Source organism: Colossoma macropomum, unplaced genomic scaffold, assembly GCF_904425465.1.
Source record: "Colossoma macropomum unplaced genomic scaffold, Colossoma_macropomum, whole genome shotgun sequence".
Taxonomy (NCBI): Eukaryota; Metazoa; Chordata; class Actinopteri; order Characiformes; family Serrasalmidae; genus Colossoma; species Colossoma macropomum.
This window is the reverse complement of record NW_023494810.1, coordinates 7,461,546-7,482,742: the sequence shown is the minus strand read 5'-3', so window position 1 is coordinate 7,482,742 and position 21,197 is coordinate 7,461,546. Positions and strand designations below refer to the sequence as shown.

General features: G+C 40.0%; 2 protein-coding genes across 3 annotated transcripts in view; both read right to left on the bottom strand.

The window, feature by feature from the left end:
- arhgef3 (Rho guanine nucleotide exchange factor (GEF) 3) overlaps positions 1-14,397 on the bottom strand; it is a 124,004-nt gene extending 109,607 nt beyond the window's left edge. For both annotated transcript variants that reach the window (XM_036559224.1, XM_036559225.1), the window contains exon 1: positions 14,080-14,397. In XM_036559224.1, coding sequence (XP_036415117.1) covers positions 14,080-14,114 — 35 coding nt within the window. In that variant the 5' untranslated portion in view covers positions 14,115-14,397. The remainder of the gene's footprint in view (positions 1-14,079) is intronic.
- A 1,302-nt stretch (positions 14,398-15,699) lies between these two features.
- The window catches only part of il17rd (interleukin 17 receptor D), a 45,782-nt gene continuing 40,284 nt past the window's right edge, over positions 15,700-21,197 (bottom strand). Inside the window, 3 exon segments of the mRNA XM_036559222.1 lie at positions 15,700-16,709; positions 17,897-18,203; positions 18,205-18,876. Coding sequence (XP_036415115.1) covers positions 16,591-16,709; positions 17,897-18,203; positions 18,205-18,876 — 1,098 coding nt within the window. The 3' untranslated portion in view covers positions 15,700-16,590.

Sequence of the window (21,197 nt, the reverse complement as noted above, 5' to 3'; positions counted from 1 at the left end):
TCACCCAAATAACCCAAATTGTTTCTGTAAAAATACATAATCAAAACTTCTTTCAACCTGCTCAAACTGCATCAATGGCTAGATCAAGGTCACACAGAGCTGCCAATGTGGTTTAGAGCACAGTATGACTTGGACCGTGAACTAAAAAAAAATGAACAAAAACTCACTGGCAGCCACTTTAGATCACTGAGTCTATATTCACAAACCACCTCAGGAGTAGGAGTGCTGATCTAGAATCAGTTTTTGAGACAATGACCTAAATATGGAGGACTCTAAACCAGGATCAGCCCTGCTTTGTAAAGATCAGTCCTGGTGTTGTCTGAAACAGCTGCCCATAGCAGTTGTGTTGAATTTTTATAACTCACAGTAAGTTATACTGTACTCCAAACTACAGTTGAAAGTCTGTGCGAGTTCAGTGAGGACCTGCGGGTTAAGAGAAGTTTTGGGAATGTATTTTTACCAAAACTAATTGCGCTATTGAGGTGACTGAAAAGTTGTACTGACATTAGCCTTGCAGCTCCAGTGCTCACTCTAAACTCTAAACATGTCTTGCCTGATCAACTATATCTGGGGCAAGTGGAAAACTGGGAAATTAGATTTTTCATCAAACAATTCATTTAAAACACACATACATCTACCAGCTGGAACGGGGAAATCAAACAGGCTGTTCAGTACTTTATTTAGAAAGAAAGACAGTTACAGTAGATATTATATAAAATGCCTGTCACTATCGCTGCCTTTGAACATAGCCAATTATGCTGATTTCTAATTATGAATTGAAATTATGAAAAATTATAAATGGCTAGAAACCAGACATAAGAAATGGTTAAAAAACAGCTACTTCTAAATAAAATTTCTAAGAATAAAATGTTTGTTTAGGTGAAGTTAGGGCTCTCTCCCCTTCAGCATGGAGATCTTTATCCACCAGTTTTTTATTAGCAGGATTAGCTGTTTGCTTGTTGAGCTTAAGGCGCTTACTTACGCTTGCGCTGTGCTACATCCAAAATCAAAAGTGCGCAGTCATGTAAAGTATGCACAAGAATGGATAATCTACATAGAGGAAATGTATGTTTTTAATGCATTGCAAGTATTTAATATTGCTCTGTTTGAGACCTATGAGTAATGTATATAATAAAATTCTAATTAAGTCAGTAACTGTAAATGTGATTATAAGAATTTAAGCTGTGATGTGTTACACTACTTTCTTACAGGAAAAAGTACCCTCATTACTGCAATGCCTTATTTCTACCATGTTAGCCACTGGCCAAGACACATTTAATGTCCAAAGTTTGCTTCTTTGGGCAAAAAAAAGACACAACTACATTGCGTGTTAGCAGTCATCTTGACTTTTTTGTGTACTTTTGTCTATTTTTATAGCTAACAGGATGTCATACAATGTCTCAAACCACACAAACAAGTCTACTTGAGATTACTTAACACCTCGATGTGGTTTGGGCCGTGTGTGGAGTGATTTAAACATGCAGTTTGCTAACCTGGTGGCTGGCTATAAGCTTCCATTACTTGTTAGCCACATTAGCCTAGTAGGTCCAGTGCAGAATGAAACAAACTTCAGATTTTTTTTCTCTGCTGACTGACTACATTTAGGGTAAGACGGAAACAGTGATTGATTTTCACCAGACTGTCCTTGTAGTGGATGTTCATGAGGTTCTGCACGTTGAGACCCCGATTTAACCCCACATAGAACTCTCCTGTCTGTCTCAAAGCCCCACAGTTTCATATTTCAGTCTGAGAAGCTAACCTCCTTTATCCGTCGCAGTGGCTGACATGGATCAAGTGAGGAGTATCCAGTCTGTGAATGAGGGCCTATGGGAGAAAAATGCCTGTCTGATCTCATGGCCCAGAGATGACCCCAGCATCCACACCTGCTTAGAGCATCAGCTTTAGTCCTATAGTCTCTCTGTCTCCTGGAGTGGATCTGTTGCTGCTTAGATGGCTTGATACAACAGCAATAAAAGATGAAAGGCTGCTGAAGCAATATAAGAGCAATGGTAAATCTCTACCAGGGACGACGTCAGGGAGGCTGAAGGCTTTATAAGCGTGTGATGCGCTTTTTTATTTTTTCCCTGAAACAGAAGTGACTTCCACTTTCTGGAAGTCAAGTGTTGATGAATAGGCTCTGTGTGCATGTATGGAAGTGAAACGTAGGTCATTTATATGCATTTAGAAGATCCACAGCACTTAATCTGTACAGCAGCTTGTGGCATTTCAGGTCAAACTAGAAGGTGAAGGTTTGTGAATGAACTTTAGGTGGGCTTGACAAAGCAGTTGCGATGAAATCCAATGTGGCTGCTAAGCCATTGCTATGTTATCCCAGGTGGTTGCTAAGATGCAGCTAGGCCATTGCTATAGAATCCCAGGTGGTTACTAAAGTGTTGCAAGCTTGTTGCTACAGTATCGCAGGTGGTGCTGGCCACTGCTATTCTATACAAGGTGGTTGCTAAGGTGTTGCTATGTTATTGCTATGCTGTCCTAGGTGGTTTTTAAGGTGTTGCTAGGCAGTTGCTATGAAATCTGAAGCTGGTTTGTAGTATATACAACTCCACTCATTTCATTTTTCGTTTTTTGGCTCTAGCTCGAAAGCTGTGAACTATGAAAATGGTACGAAAAAAGCACAGAATAATAAAACAAAGTTGTGAAGACAACTTAATGAGTGAAGCTGTTTTAAACACATTTGGTGAGGGGAAGTTCTCAGTTCTGCGTTAGCTCAAAGGCTAACGCAGCTAACAAGTAATGGACACTTACACCCCAGCCAGCTAGCATTGTGCTAACTGCATATATGTCTTAATCATCACAGACTTGCCTCAAATCATGTCAAGTTGTAAAGTAATCTTAAATATATTTTCTAATGTGATGCCCGACACAATATGATATTCTGTTAACTATAAAATGGATAAAATAGTCAACAGTAGTAGCCAGTCAGAAAGCTGGTCAGAAAGCATTTAACAGGGACTTTTTTAACAGGGACGATTTTTCAAAATTTCTGCATAATTCAATTGATGCAATATAAACAAAGTCATTCAAAGTGGTTTGATTTGAAGTGGTTAATTGTAGAGAAACTTACTGAATCAGATTTCTTTACAGTGGTAGTGATAGGAGCCATCAGAATGTCTACAACAAAAATATAGTCATTTTATTTATTTATTTTTTTGAAAACTGTTTCATGCAAAAGCTTCCATGGAGGTACTTTCTGTCTTGGGGGCCAAATGTTTATTTGGCCTATGTTAGAAACATTAAAAGATTTGGATGTCTGGCTCGTATCACCACCGCTGTGAACAATTCTGACTTGGTAAGTTTCTCTAGAATGAAGCATTTCACACCAAACCAATAACTCTGTTTATATCCCAACCATTTAATTATGCACAAAATTAGAAAAATCGGTAGATTTGTCCCTTAATTTGTTGAGCTTTTGGGTAATAATTACATCATGAATCCACACAATCTTCTGTTTCTGTAGTATGAATGTACATTGGACAGTGAATGAGGGCAAGTGCAGGCTAATCTGGGTGGTTATCTGAAAAACTGTTCTGTAACTACTTTTGGCTGTGTGAATGCATACATATGTCAGTCAGTGACTGTGTCCCCCTACACAGACCCATGGGACCAGTTGCTCACTCTTTCCGACTACATCAATGTTCCGCTCAAGAGAAAAGGAAGCCAAACACACACAATACCTCGCCTGGTCTGGACACTATGCCATAGACTGACTAACGCGCTGGCGATGCAAGACTAGCCATTACATCATTCACCATGATACCCCACCCCACGAGCTCAGCTCATATGAAAACATATACTTCATCCATACACAGTACGGCTATACAATATGGACAAAACGTCTCACTGCAATAATCTTTCATATAGTACTGTGCAAAAGTCTTAGCAAATAGTTTAAAACCATTTAGATCAGACGTCAATGTGTTTCTGCCACTAAGAACATCACATAAAATTAAAATACGTACAAAAAAACATAGAGTAAAAAAAAAAGGTTACAAAAAGAGTTGATAACTTATGTGATGGTTGAAAGACCACAAGTTTGATTTCTCCTCAATGCCCCCCAGCCATCAAGATTTGTTCAATTTCATCAGCAGCACTCCTGATTTATTTTTATTATGCATTGAATAGACAAACAAGATATTAGATGAACTACAATATACCAGGCTGCCACAAGCAGAGGTTTGTTGAACGGTTGAACAAACACATGAGCAAATAAACACTTACTGCCCACTTGAATGGCTTTTACTTTTTTTACCCAATCATTTATATTTATCAGAACATGTGAGTGCATAAATTACAAAACAATCAAAATCCAAATCATGGTAAAACACAAGGTGAGGATACTTACAACACATAATGAAAGTGAATTGTTAGTTTTATTATACTGCATATCATCACTGTTGTGAGAAAACCTTATACCTCCAATAAAAAAGCTACAGTATGTAAGTTTTGGGGATGTGGAGACCTCTCTGGTGGAAATATGAAATTGCCTGCAACCTTTTGTAACAGTGGTTGTGCTTTGGATCCCGTCCCCGAGCGGAAGAATCTGCTAATTGTTGGTGTTTTGAAAGAGTTTTCAAGGAGAACTCGGTCAAAACTTGGTGGAGGACACGTAAAGAACTATCTAACATTGTCATCATATCTTCATCTGTATAATGTTGATTTTGCATTTGAGATCTAAACATCTAACCGGACCTTGTTGTGGAGTCTGTGCATGTGATGCTAATACAAAAACACGTATGATTAAATAATTATTTCAGCCTTTACAGAGCGAATTGCAGCAGTGCACAGACACCATCTTTTATTTTTCTGGCCTCCTGACTCTAATGATTTTCCTTTATAACAAAAAGTCACATAGTGCAGCTTTAATGTATGCTAATGTGAGGAGACTTTACCTTTTCTGACCATTCGTCATGAAATTCTCAATGTGAAAAGGCACCTAGCATTTGTTTAGAGTTTTACCATACATCCAACTACAATATTAATGCTGTGAATAGCACAGAAACACCATTGATAATGCATCACAAATACAACATAAAACTATGAGGCTCATACGTGCACAGGCCACTTTACTAACTGCCTCTACATTGTTGCTCCACCCTGCTGGTGTACAGTTAAAAAAATACAGCCCATCTGTTTATGCACAATGTGTGTTAGCCATCCTCTAGCCCTTCATCAGTGGCCACTTTCTGACGAACTTGGCTGGATATTTTTGGGTGGTGGACCACTCTGAACCTAGCAGTGACACTGATGTGTAAAAACACCAACGTGTCTGATGTCACTGCTGTGCTGAGAATGGACCTCCAACTAATCAGGGGTAGACAGATAATAAAATTTGCTAAGAAATCTTGTGGCCAAAATAAAGAATTTGTGGCCAGAATAATAGAAACATTTTTCATATATACCTTGTATTTACAATTTCCAGGCATGCTTTGGTACCTAATACAGTCAGCTGTTGCTTTGTAAAAGGGGATATTTATTAAAAAGTTTACATTAATAACAACATCGCCATTGTGGTGACCTTGGTGATCCCCCCACTGAGCTGGTGCACCCTGACTTTATCAGATCTATAAGCTGTGTTCAGCTACTGCAGGGACAGTCTCTCAGAATAAAGCCAGCTTCGTTAACACCTTATTTTAAGACCTTGCTTCATATGGTGACATAAGAAAACCTCAGCTAATAGAACAGCATCTATGAAGCCAGATGGACCATTCTGGTAGGAAGGACCACCATGGTGACCGCATTGTCAGTTTAACTGTTAACAAATTTGAACAAAATCTGATTTGATGCATCCAACCAAACTGGTCTGTTAAAAAGGGAAAAAGAATGCAAAAAGGGGCCACTTGCATAGGCTCTGCACTTTTAACATGAAACACTGTGGCCAGGGGCATCGGACAATATGGACCACATTCACCAACCATTCTTAAGAAGAAATTCCTTCTTAAAACTCACTTACACAGATTTAACGAAGATTCTGACATTTACCAGTGTTTTCTTATTTGGGATTTGTTCTTAGGTAAGAACAGAATCTACACCCTCAAAAGCACAAAGGTGAGAACAGTTCTGTGGCTTAAGAACACGTCATGAATCTGATGTAGATGTACCTTTCTCAAGAAAAACTTCGGAAGATATTGGAGAATGACTCCCAATGTCTACCCCTGCAAACAATATCTGAACAACAGCAGTCCTGTGGTCAGAAATGAATGAAGAGGGTGGGGAGGGTTGGGGCTGACAAATTGTGTAATAATAGATGGGCTACAGTCTTAAAACTGTGCACCTAAGGGACCAACAAGTTAGATGGAGCTCATAAAGTGGTCAGTTAGTAGAAATACAAGGTCTGTCTTTCTAATAAGGTAAGTATATATGTTACATTGAACAGTAGATACATGCAGAATAGACTTAACACATTGGTATGAGTACTGCTGGTAAAATAATGCTCTGGTTAGTCACTATCAATTACAGAAGAACAGATATCTTCACTCCAGTGCCCACAGCTGCACATTCTTTTAATAATAAACTTTTATCAGTGTGGAGATTCACACTTAGTTTTATCTGTGAGTGAACAGACCACAGTCCCACCTAATTTTATTTACCACATGCACATACTGTTCTGACATGAAGCATGAAAGCATGAACTTCACAGTTTGTAGCTAAAGTACTGAAGCGTTGCAAACTACATGCAACACTTAAAACTATATTCTGTTCAAAATCAAATTTACACATTTTAGCTCTTATTCCAATGGTTGTTGATCTCAACACAGGTTTCCTATTATTTTTAGCTCATCAGCATACTGTTATCTATAAAACTGGACAAAAGTATGTCATACATTTTCAGAAACTATGTAAGCAAGGTTATTTAAGATTGCTCATGTGGCATGTATTATGCTACCTGTATCTCACAGTTCCAGTGCAAAACTAAAGAAGCAAACATCCAACACCAAACACTTCTTAGCCAATCGACTGCATTCGGGGTAAGGAAAAAATGCCGAACTACTACTTTAGACCTGTGAGTGAATCTGCTGACCTGAAGATTACAGCTCTGAGTGAGGTACAGTCAAGGGCTTGTAAAGATCATGATAAGAGCAATCAAATGTGATTTCAATGTGACTTATCAGAGCAAGGTCAAACACCATATTCAGATACTTTCGACAGGATCGTAGTCCAACAATCGTGTCATGCATATTTCATAACCCAGCTATGTGCTCTGGCACAGCCAGTTTCCAACGAGTCATTCCAGCCTGACGACTTCACTGGCCTATCAGTTGTAATCAGTTCTTCGACAGAACAAGCGTTTTAGAACAGAACACATGCAGCGTACAGCAGAACCAAGACAGATAAGAAGGCGATGTAGGCAAAAATCCACCTGTCTTGTTTATGACAGGCATTTTCATCACAGCTGAGTGAGTGCAAGCTCCGCAGACTCTGTGCTGGAGAACAGGTGGTGAAGAGTGACCAGTACAGAGAGAACACAGCCTACAGGGCTGATCTGGGACAGCTGCACATCCAAAATTAGAGAAATGCCAACATCATGAATGGCCTCAGAGTCTAAAGTATGGGTGTAAAAACTGAACAACAAATCAAAAACTGCATTGATTTTGGATGTTTAGAATGATAGAATTATAGTAATATTTGATCAAGCATTAACTTTTTTTTGGCCAAAAAAGAAAATGTGAAAAAAAAAGCTTGTAATATTTTTATTGTCTTTTGTCTAGGGTTTGTTTGTCTAGGTCTGTTTAAATAGTTCCTTGAGTATTCCAGGGTATTTTTTTAATGAATCATTCCAGAATAATCAGATCATGCAAATTATGAACTTTCCTGAAGAACTGAATTGCTTCCTGAAGTATCATTATTGAATCAATCACTGAGATGTCAGATTTCGGTTCCAGGTTTCTCTGATATTGGCCAGGACGTGGACAGCTAGTAGAAGACCTAACATGGAAAAACCGTGTTAACACAATGCATTATTGATAAGGCGCAGCCAGAATTGCAGTTACTTTGACAGGCACTAGTAAAGTGAGTGAATGATTCGCTGCTCACTGGCAATCCAATAGCAACAACAAGCAGGACTGCATGTTCAATGAGCTACAGCTAACAGCTGTAAGACAATCCACATTAGTAATCCAAGAGAACACTTCAGTGTTGGTGACCTAGGTTGGCTTCCCATGTTTCACCTTCTGGCACGTGTCATTCGAGCAGCATAGCTCACAAATATCTTGCTTTAAAGAACATGAACCTGCTATTTTAAGTTTAATGTAGCAGAGACAATGCTCCATATAGCTATTATTTGTTAATCTTTATCTCAGAAGGCTAAAATATGATGTGATTGTGTGGGTGTGTTCATGAAGCAAGGTATTCATGAGTAAATTACTTTTGCCAAAACAATACAGGCTGCCATATATTACAACTGTAACAATTATTGACAAAAAAATTCACTTTTAATATATCGCAGAGCATTGCATAATATGTAACAATATAATCGCAACATGGAGCTCTGTCCATATCATTCAGCCCTAACCATAGAGTAAATATCTGTGAGAATATTCTGTAGCTGCAGATGTCTAAGCTTTAAAATAAGTCCAGACTGGAGCCAAAAGGTTTTTTTCTCCATTAACCTCAAAGCCAGGCTTCATCTGGTCTCCAGAAACATATTCCACATCTCTAAATACAGACCCAGTCTCAGTCCACATATATCACCCCCCCGTCCACAGCTCAGCGGTATGTTTTTTCAGGGGCAGCATTGCTTGCACTTTCCTGCGGGGACCTTCCCTTCTTCTCTCTCCGCAGCACACTCGCATTTTCACATCCTTCTGAACTTTGTAATGAGGTTCTGCTTTCCTTTTAGCTGTGAATTGGTTTGAACTGATGCACAAGTATTAAGACGTTCAAGGTGGTGACCTACACCTACAGCGCTGGCATCTGTGTTACTAACTTGGTGTGGGAAAACAGGGAGATTCTGCTTGGTCTTTTTGAGCATGTCCCTGTTTCCTGTCAGCATTCTGTAACTGTTTCTCTTCTTGAAAATGGGAAATTCTGGAATTTACCACCATTTGTTGGGGCTTTCATTTTCATAGTGTCCCTTTCATATTGCATAAAGGTCACCTGAGTGTGCTTTCCAATTCAGACAGACTACATACAATACAGTTAGGAATATTGTACAATTTTATTTGACAATCACTTCACAATAAATGAGAGATTCTGAGAATGTGAATATTCCAGTGAATGACCATTATTTCTACAAATAGTGCAAAAAACATTATAACCATTATTCCTGTATTATCACTACAGATTACAGTACAGTTTGACTTTTTTCAAGGCTACTTGTAAGAGGTGGATCATGAAAACTAATTGTTTGCATTATGTGAATTTTCACAAAGCTTAGAACAACCTCTGACATCCTGCTTCTCTCTTTTTGCTTCTCTTTAGATAAGAGAAAAGAGGAAACAACAGAAAGATAAACAGAAAGTAGATGAGCTGATTAGAAACCCAAGATCTGATGTTGATAGACTTCCGAGGCTCTACCTGCCAATACAGACCTTAGCACAGTCATAATTGTGGCAAATCAGGTTTATCCATTACTAAATGAGCACCATCAAACTGTAGTTTCGGCCTGATACTCATGATATCTGCCCATTAGGGTGAACTGATCATGAATTTTTAATTCCAATGTCTTTACAGTCAGTCAACTGATGGCAGATTTCTTTGGCTGATATCATTGGCCAAATTGTTTATGAAAGCAACAACCAACAAAGATAATATCATTATTTGCTCTTTAGCCCGAAGCTCTGATTTTAGAGGCTAAATCAATGCACTGATGAGAAACACGTGGTGGGTAGGCCAACACATGCATGGACGCACCAATCAGCAAAAATAAGAATAAATGCTGCATTTTCTGTCCTATGCCATATCAGGATCAGGATCAATCAACAGGAGTCAATATTTGCTTATAACACGTTCAGCAATCAGCCATGCACTCCTAGTATCTGTCGATACCGATATGGTAGACATGGTATTGAGCGAACCCTGTGAGAGACATGCAGGAAACACAGCCATTGGCAGAAATGGGCTGCAGGGAGCTTGAGCTGCTGTGAACCCATGAAAGGGCCAGTGAAAACCTCACTAATCCCACCAAGGAAGAGGGGAGCGGGGATCACGCCTCGCTCAGAGACCGAGCAGCTCCCCAGTCGCACCCAGTCAAAAGCTTATTCTGAACACATTCACTGAGGATTAGCAGGGGGATTAGGTCTCGGCACGCTCCAGCGCCCCTCTTCCCTCCGCTCGCCCTGAACAACCATGAAAATCTGACCTGCCAATCCAGGGACCCTGACCAAACCTTCACACGCCTAAGACAGTGGTCTTCAACTCTTGTCCTGCATATTTTGTTGCTTTCCCTGCTGTAGCACACCTGATCCAACAAGAGAAATCATTGTTTGTGTCCCAGTTTGGGCTCTACCCACCATTTATACACTGTATGTTATGTATTTCAGTATCTAGTGCCTGAATTTTTATTTCAATATGAACACTGAAGTTTTGCACTAAAAGGAAAAAATATATTACAGTATTTTATGTCAGTTGCCACGTTTCCATTTTCTGTGCAAACTGCAAACATTAAAACCATTTAGCATATTTACAAAAATGTTATCTAACGACATCATTTCCTGCGAAAACTAGTTGCTGCACAAAAAAAAGATCTTATTTCATGCATGTTGCAACTTGTGTACCTGTGGCTTCCCTGACTTCCCTACAATCTACTGATAAGGATATTCTGTTTCTTTTTTATTTTATACAGTTCTATATTTATTTTTTCCTCAAAACATTGCACCAGAGCACCAGCTTTCTCTGCCACGTAGAGCTGTTTGAGCACTTGAAACTCTTAGCCTTTTCAGGACATCTCTCTCTGCCACATAACAATGTGTCAATCCAGCATTCCCCACCCGCAAAAAGATTCCAGTGTTGATTTTTGCAACATTTCTGGTATCGACAAGAATGTTTCATTGACATTCATAAAATATTACTGACAGCTTCCAATTCCCAAGCCTACATCAACAAACTTTTTAAAGGTTTAAAAGATCAAAAATTCTTTGGGTGGAAATGTAACTTTTGAGTCCAGCATGAAAAGCCTCAATGCAACTGCCAATTTTACATTTATTTTGTCTAATTTTTTTGAACTGCAGTGGCCGCTATTGGCTCCTTCCCTTCCGCTAAGTATCCCCTCCTTCTCTGCTGCCGCTAAGCACAAACAACAAATGCCCCTCATTTTTCTGCAGTTCAAGTGCATCATGTACTAATCAGAGCTCATTGTTGTTGGACTGAAGCTGTGTGGCTAATGTCGGTGAGAAGCAGTGTAAGCATTTGGCCACTGGGTTAGCACTGTGCAAACTGCATGCCTAAATCGTTCCACACCTCAAACCACCTTGAGATATTCAGCAGTTCTTTTTATCCAATCAAACCATATGTACACAAAGAATGGGTTTGATTGGGGTGGATTATGCTCAGTGTAAGAGACAAATGTTTCAGAATTAAGGTATTTGGAAGCACTACAACACGATAAATGAAATGATAAGGTTCTGTATCACATTGTGAGCTAAGATGTCTGTCCACTGAATAAAAAAATCAGTTATTGATCAAGTTTCCAGGAATTTTACAGGGCTGGGGTGGCAACCCTACCTATATGACATACTGTTAGCTATACAGAATGACAAAAGTATGTAGTAGCAGCCATCTTGAAGTCATTGTAGATAATATATGTGCTGTGAGCTAAACTGGTATATAAGTTAGTTTGTAACACCAGTGCATACAGCAAGAAGCAACCTCCAGACAAAAAACATCTCTTGTCTGCCTACATTTGGAGTAAGAGGAAATTTGGATACACTTGATTTTTGTATGAGCCACACTACTTTGGCTTGATCACGCTTCTTACACTAAACATGGCTAGCACTCTACAGAGGTACACAATTTGAGGCAACTACAATGTGAAGGGTTGGGGGGGGATACTGCTGTAAGACATTGTACAGTCAGGAGTTTTGCTGCTATGTGGGTGTACAGGCTGGGCGGCAGCACCTGCTGATAAGGAAACAGGTGAAGAACCGGCCCCTACAGACGTCCCAGATCCCTCATCTGTCCTCAAAGCTTACAGGCTCATATCTACAGACATAAATGTGCCTTTTGAACTCAAGCAGGGCACTGAGACATCTGCTGTCGTATCTAAATATAAGGGAGTGTCATTTCATTTTGTATCTGTGGTTACAGCTGCTATGCAAAACCATCGCAGATGCAACCTAATCATAGAGGACACAGTGAAAATCCTTAAAGTGTTGCAGCAGCCCGAAACAAAAACACACAGGGTCAAGAAACCAGAGCCATATCGGCGTCAAAGCCTACAATTAGCAGAGCTTTTAAAGATTATGGTGGAACATCAGAGGTCTTTCTGTCCCTAGTGAGCAAGGTCTCCTCAATAACCAGTTCACACAGAGACAGCATTCCACAGGAGCATGCTATGTTTGCCCCTGCAAAGGCCAAGACCGAAAGCCCAAACATCTGACCTGTAAATAACAGCGCTGTGCATGCGTAAGAACAGCAACGTCTGGATCTGCGGGCCAAACGAGACCACATTCTCTATAAGAAAAGACCAACTTTAAACCTTGACATAATGTCACTGCTACCTGAGTACATTATGTCAGTGTCTGAAAACACATATCAGTATCAAATAACCCTCTAAAATAGAGGCTACTGTACTTGTAATGAAATAATAACCTCAGCAGAAGTAAAGGTGACCACAAAAATAAATAAATAAATAAAAAATATCATGTCCAAATATTCCTGATGTGCTAGTTCCCTATAGTTCTGCAGTGGAACTTCTTAGTACATCCAGCATCCAACAGCCCAGAAACAGAAGTTTATGTTCTATTCTTTCCTTTAAGTCTAAAATTAAACAACAAAGCTCAGGGGTGAGACAAACAGCAAGGAAGTCCAGGTGCTGAACCAGCAGAACAGAGTGAAATTAAACACAAAAATAAATTAGGAATAAAATGGAAATATTGTAGAAAGTAGATTCCTCACAAATATGCTTCAGCACAGGCACAGAAAAATATTCAGACTGTACTATAATTGTACTTAAGTGGGAATTCCACTGATTTTTCAAAATGTATGAGTAATTCAATCATTGAGATGTAAACAGTGTCATTTAGAGTGGTTCGATGTTAGTAGAGAAATTTAGAGACAGATTTCTTTACAGTGGTGGTGATAGAAACCAGAGGTCGCCATGTCTAAAACACAAATACAGCCATTTTATTTACTATGCAAACCCACCAGTGAACCTACATGAGTCTTCTGAGTTTTTATATGTAATGTTGATGATGGTAAAATAGTGATAAATCCAGAAACTACTTTAATGACCATTAATGGACTTTACCTCAGCCCAAACTGTTATCTCAAACGTATCATGTAACAATGTCTTATGCATCAGGCAGCAAATTCATAACCATTGACTGTAAAAACTTTTGTTATGTAGCTTTTAGAGGCATTACTTTGCCCAGGCCTACACTGACCTTTGGAGAAATTTAGAAAAATTTGGTGGAATTTCCCTTTAAGTACATAGAACTGAGTGAACGGGAAAAGTCAGCTGAAGTACGTAAGTGAACACTGAGTAAGAAAATCCACGAGTCTAGGATAAAATAATACTCAAGTGAAGACATTTAATTGGAATCATAAAAATATATGAACACGACTTACATGTTGTTCGAGATGTTCCTCACACTCTGCCTCTTATTTTCTCAGATTGGCTACACATGGCACCACCAGTTAACACCCAAATATCAGGTGGTTGTTTTTGGTGTAACAAGAGACAGGAAGCCTACTTTCTTGGCCACCAAGAGATAAAGATACTAAAGATACTCGGAGTGGCTGATGTGAAATGTAGCCTAGCCGTTACAATGATACCTGTCCCCTTGTTTCCTTTCCACAGTGGTGGTTGGGGGTTGAGTGACTGTTAATCAGAATCAACGAGTGAACAAGCAAGTCGTCGTTTTCTGAGCATTTTATTTTCAGAAAAATAAGATTTTTTTCTCTTACCCGGACACTTCATTACCTCCAACACCCGTTTGCATGGAACCAGGACTGTCGCCTTTACAGCTCAAGCAGAAAAATGCTCAAAACAGGATTTCCAACTCAACTCAACTATACATAAGAGAGGAAACTGAGGGAAAATGTCAGCGCAGTCAGCCCACCGGCTTCACAGAGTCCGGAAAACAAACAAAACAAAGCGGCTGTAGCGTTTTTCATATAAAAACTGAAGTTATTTCAGTCGTTATCCTTTCATTTAATTGTAGCCTTTTAGAGAGTATTTTTGTTTCCTTCTCCTCAGTGTTGTCATACGCGCGTGCACGGCATTATCCACACAGCCTACACTGGGGGCGGTGACAGATGTGCAAGCCACGCCCAGTCGTGGAAGCGGAGCGTGAGGCCCCGCCCCTACAGAATAAAGGTTTTTAAGTCCCGCCCACGTTGTAGTAGTATATCCAAACCAGATCTAAACCACGCCCCCGTAGATCCCCGTCTCTGTAGAGTGGGAGGCTCTATAAGCCCCGCCCTTACAGTATAATGGGTTATGAGTCACTCTGCTTTGATGGAGCCTTAAAGGTCTATAAGCCACGCCCCTCTAATAAAGTGTCTTATGACGAGATCACCACGTCATTGTTCTCTTTAACCGCGAGGTTAATGATCAGTGTAACGCTCACATGGTTTACTCCACACCTGAGTGAACTCACACTATAACACTGCCCTGGAGGCTAATACAGCTATCCAATGTAGTGCCTTTGGTCATTTATTGTAACTTTCGTTAAACATAACCACGAGAAATTATGTTGTTTTTTGATTAAATAAATTATGCACTGCAATGTAAAACTTATGCACTGCACCTAGATGAATGTTTTGTTCATCTATATCAGTTGGTTATTAGCACTTCTCACTAGTTGTGTCTGTAGTAACTGCTCTGTCTGACCTTGTTTGCCCTAATGAACCGTGTAATACTCAGTGGATCAGTGGTCTCCTCCAAAAATGAATCTCTGCCTCCATCCAGTGGAAGCAGATGAAAATACAAGCCTCATCATTTAGAAATCAGTGCTCAAGAAGGTCCCTAAAGCAAGTTCTCTGCTGTAGGCAAGAGCAGAGCTACACTGATCACAAGTTTCTTATTCGCAGACTCAGTTTTGTTTAAAAATCCACATTTCCTCTCTTGTTTAGAAGAAAGAAACTAAGTGAAAACTTTTTTTTTCAAAATTTCATAATTCAGACATTGGGATGTAAACAAATGCACTCAGTGGTTTGATGTGAAATGGTTCACTGTAGAGAAACTTACCCATGCTGATTTCTTTACAGTGGTGGTGATAGGAACCAGGGGTCGCAATGTCTACAATATATAGCCATTTTATTTACTATCCAAAGCGAACAGTGAACATCGGGCATTAGGCAACCTTTATAATCATTTTGTGAGGGAGCTTTTAGAGACAATGAAACCTTCGGACGTCTGGTTCCTATCACCAACAATGTCAACAACTCCGGCTTGATAAGTTCCTCTAGAATGACGCATTTTGCATCAAACCACTCTGAATGACTTTGTTTACATATTAACGATTTTATTATGCAGATAAGAATTCCCCTTTAATAACCATAATGAGCAAACATACCCAGTCCTCATAGACATTTTAGTTTTATTATCACATAGATCCTACATTAGAGTACTATAAAACAGTACAAAGTTCATGTATAATGTAGAAATCACTTCTAATATTAAAAAAACTGTACAAAACACAAAACAATAGAAAGATTTTCAGCAAATTGACAAAACTGTCAATTATTTCCTGCTCTTCCCTTTATAGCAGAGAAATGTCTGCATATTCAATTCATGTGTTAATTCTAATTCATTGCTTTGAAATTCAATCTGCAAGATCTGATGCTCTTGAAAGGAGTTCTCGGTAAGATGTTGGTGTAAAAATGTGCTAAAAATCAGATGCATTTTTGCACAATACTGGAATGTGCTTGGCATTTAATTATACAAAGTTGGGCAGAAAAATAAATGTCTATGAACCAACGTTAATAAAAGTTATTACAAACCAATAAATAAAACCGAAATAACGTTTTTAAAAGGATCGACGATTCCCACATTCAACAAAATATGGTTCTCACAACACGTTCCTGGTACCGTAAACCCATATACAGTACAATGCAAGAGACTAGTCCATTTGATGAAGTGGTAAACAGTAATTGGTTAATGGATGGATTGGATAAAATCGTTTTTTTGTGCTATGCTAACTGTTGTAATGCTTAGTGCTAACACTACAAAAGAAGGCTGCACTTAAAAACTGTGCAGCCACTTTGGTTAAATAGCTTCCCCTTGCAGCATCCTTTTCTCAGCAGTCACGTGTCCAGGAAAAGTCATAAACGTCTCAAAGTCTCCACATCTTCCTGCGTAGGAAACTGTGAGCTTCTTCATTTCGGGATGCTATATGAGGGGGCATCTCGGCGACTTGAGTCGAAAGGAAATGAAGGGCAGTAAAGTGGCGATGCATGTCCGGGTAAAGGCCACTAGGGGGAGGCAGCTTCTATGAGTTCTTCACTCTGCTCTGCATGGTGATGAAGCTCGGCCTTGCAGATGGTGGGGATGGTGCAGTGTAGCGAGCTGACAGCAGGGGGCTCCTCATCACCTGAAAGCACAGAGGACTGGAGTGAATTGTGGTTTCTGGCTCTGGTGAGTGTCTAAACTGATTTGCTTAATATTGAAATGATTGTTTGGCAAATCAAGTTAAAGTTACACAGTTTTCCCAAGACATGCTTGGGTTAGTTCTGCATTGGCTACAAGGCTAATGTAGCTAACATGTAACGGAGGCTTTTACTCTACCAATTAGCAACGTGCAACCTACACGGCCAAGTCATTACACACTTGCATCAAACTGAATAGAGCCGTTAAAGTCACATACAAAATAGACTTGCCTATGTAGTTTCTGACACTGTATGACATATGATATACACAAACAGACAAAAGTATGTCAATAGCTTAAAAACAGTACAAGCAGTCGACTTGAAGCCTAAATATTAACCATACTTTTCTGTGAAGATGCTACCATCACACTATACATGTCTTGGCTGAGTGACTACATTTTGGGTAAGAGGATAAATATGAAGTAAGTAAGGAAAGGAACTGTAAAGGGAGAAACAGATTTTTGGTGAACTATCACTGTAAAGCAGTGACCGCAGCAAATACAAGCAAATCAATGTAAATTATTTCCAGTCACGCAAAGTTTCTGAGTTTGATGTGAAACTTGTTGGTGATTTGAGCTGAATGAGCATAAAGGCTGATGCATGTTCAGACAGTAATGAAAGCTTATATCCCACCAATTAGCACTGTGCAAACCGCATATCTAAATCATCACATACTGACCTCAATATGTAGCAAACTGTTACGTAATCTTAAATATACTTGCTTATGTGGTAGTCATCCAAAAAAATAGACAAAGGTGCACTGCACAGCTTTAAAAACCAGGTAATTTTATAATAATACTTTATTTGAGCTACATAGATGCTTTATTACATACAGATAAGCACTGAAACATGCATTTATGAAGCAATACTTAAGTATTTATTAACAGCTAATGCCAGTAATTGCAAGATGACATAAGATTACTGTACATAAATTACTGTACATAAATCTCAATTATTGCTTTAGAGATATATTATTCAATATTATGCATGTGTTATGAAGTCCCAATGTAGGAAGCCTTCAAATAAATTGTTGCCAATTCTAGTTCGTCAAGCAAAGTCACTAGATATTGAAACATTTTGACTGAAACATTCTTTCAAATAAAAGCAAGATTTGTGACAAACGAAGCCTCACCTAGCCCAGAAGAAGATGACACGCTGTCCGCTAAGGAGGACGAGTCGGCCTGGTCTGGGGAAAGCCCCTCCATCAGTGGGATGGACAGCTCTGAAGAGGGAACAGAGGAGTCATAGATCCCAGAGTCTCTGGGCATTTCTGGGGGGCTCGCGGAGCCATCCATGAGATAAGGCTGTGGTGAAACACCTGCCTCCTGGCTGGATGATGACGATGCTGAACTTTCTCCGATTTCAGCCTGTGCTGAACTCGACGGCAGGCCTGAGATCGAGAAGGCCCCCAACTTGGGCACTGCAGATAGGATGAGGGCCGTTGCTCCTGATGGGGCACTCACTTTCTGAGGGTCGCTTTAGCACCACTTCATTGAGCACAAGCCCAGAGTCGAGCTTCTCAAGCTTCTCTTGCTTGCTGGTGTCAGGCAGGGGTGGTGGTGGCTTCAGCTGCCGCTCGAACCAGTCAGGCTCCTGCGCCACCTGCTGGTGCATGTTGCAGATGGCCACATAGAGCGAGCGTCCTGACCTGCTGCGGAAGTAGTTGCGTTTGCTGACGCTGGGCAGCTGGCCGAGGTGCCGTGAGTGTAGCTGCGCCAACAGCTGCGGCAGCTGCTCCATCAGCTTGAACTTAGGCGCCAGGACCAGCGAGGCAGGCACGTCACTGTCGCGCGAGTAGTCGAAGTAAACAGCCAGAAAGCGGGAGAGGTCAGACGAATTTCGGCGCGCCTCATGCAGCTTCTCCGCGATCATGGCTGTAGCCACCACAAACAGGTCCCTGCTGCTTACATCTCCAGGACTAGGGTTAAGGTTAGGTTCCCTGTTATTCTCCTTCGAGGTGGCTTTGCCTTTGCGATGCCTTTTCTCCACAAAGTACTTGAGGCCTTTGGAGCAGACGGTGATGAGAAAGTGAGCCTCGTCGATGCGGCGGCTCAGCCAGGCTATCTGACCTTCCTTGCAGATCTGCAAATGCTCCCAAAGATCCAGGACCACCTACACAAAAAAATAACAGGATTAATTAGGATGCACTCTGGATCTGACCTACATTCAAAACTTAAAAGTTACTTCATAAATGTAATAGTTTTTCAAGATACCATGACCTGTAAGGCAGATTTTTAGGGGCTTCTAAGTTTAACATCGAAAACCATTTATTTTTTATTTAGTGCATTTATTTCTTTGTATGTTTCAGGCATCAAAGCTTTAAATATTAATTGTTAAGCGGTTCAAAAACTATTATGATCAATTCCATGCTAACCTTCAACGATGTTAGTTATCCAGACATCTCTTATAAAGAGTGAATTCAGCTACTTTAGGGTGCACCCAGCTTGTACAGTCTCCACAGAAAGCCACTGCAAATAGAATGGGACACTCTGGAGCAGCCACACATGAACCTAAGGAGACTTTACCCAAGCACTGGCTAGAGGAGCATAAAGCCCCCAAGCACTGGGGTGTGGAGCAGGGGAACTACACCCTCTGGTGTGATGGAGCTCCATCCAATACCTTTGGAATGAGTTGAAGTGGCGTTTGTGGTCCAAAACTAATCATCCAATATCAATATCTGATAATACTAATGTTCTTCTGGACGGCAATGAAATCCTCACAGCAATGCTTCAACATCTAAAGCCTTCCCAAAAGAGTGCAATGAAGGAGGACAAACTACCAATTATTACCCCTGATTTCAGAAGATACACTGCATGAGCAAGTGTCTACAATCAAAGTACTAATGGTTTAAAGGTTTAATACAATTAAAAATTTTGTAGTTTAGGCTTAAGCTTATGCATGTCTCCACAAAATAAGACTACGAGGTAAAAGGTTTTCTTTCCACCCCTACTAGCAACCAGCAGGTGGCAGCGTGCACACATTATTCCTATATCACTTCCAACTCATTCTCAGTGTCTGAGTCCTGTGCATTAGGGCAGAGTTAGATAAGTATACTGCTTGAAAAGGTTGTTAAAACAATACAAGTCTACAACTCCTGCTTGTGTTTTAGTGTCACACACAAAGCTAATGCCAAATAAGGCAGACTGATGATAGCCTTCCATCAGCTCACCACTCCCTCTCATCTCTTTTGCCCTTGAACACATTGCAAAGACTACAGCCAATGGCTGAAACGCATGTACTTAATGTGTCTGTGTGAAAGGGGATATTTCTTTATAGCATGAGCTGGCAGTCTGTAAAACTGCAACATACAAGTAAAGAACATACTATTTAAAGGTCTTACAAGCTTCAAATGTCCATGTTTAAACTAAACCTAGAGGGTGAAAGTTAACAATCGTTTTATATTCAACAATTAAAGAACGGTTGGGGCTTGTGTTTAAATATATGGGAAAAAGTACAAAGGTCATGAAATGAGTGTGTGATTATCAGAGCACCTTCAGAACTTTTGTGCATTTGTATTTATACCTAACAATATTAAATATTTTCTAGCTGGGAATGTAATATTGAAACTTGCACTGGCGTTGAAAAATGTGTGTGCCGTCTTAAGAGTGCTGCTTTCTTGCTTTGTTCTCTTTCATGTCTTCATTTTGTGCTAATTCGCAACTCCCTGCCATGCTTAACTGGCCAAAACAATACTGACGAGCCACAATTCTGGGACAGGTGATGGTCAGCCACCAGTACTCACCAACAGCCTGATGGCAGGAACATGTGAAGGTGTTTTAAGTTGCAGTGCTGAAATTTTTAGCAGCATATAGATGATAAACACAGTGACGTGATGTCATGCTCTCTTTCCTTTTTTATTTTAATTGTTCTGAGACAACAAGATACTTCTGTACACAGATAACCGACACAGCAACCACAGCTGACGCTCACCCTACTGTATCCGCCTTCTGCAGATCTGCTTTATGCAAATGAGCTAAGCATCAGCCAATCAGATGCGGGAGACCATTTGTGTCACACCCATATTCATGCTACACTTGCATATCTATTTGGAAAATAATTGGTTAAAAAAAAAAATGGATGAGAGAGGAAAGTAACTACGTTGTTTGAAAAGCTTTTAAAACCATACTAGCCTACAACTCCTGCTTGAGTTTTAGCAACACGCCCAAAGTGACAGGCACAAGTTACACATCCAAAGCTGCCAACCGTTGGCGAGGGAAGCGATTCACTTCACTCTAAAATGCAGCGGTAACATAAACAGTGCATGGCCACTTGAAATTTTAAATATCTAAATATAAAACAAATTTAAAATACGAATTCCACCCTACAAAGAGCACATATAGGTCTTTTCTATGCTCAAAATATTTTAAAGAGCTGTTCTTTTGTCATTTTCCACTAAAGTAAAACAATCCTGAAATCTGGCAGTACTGCAGCCC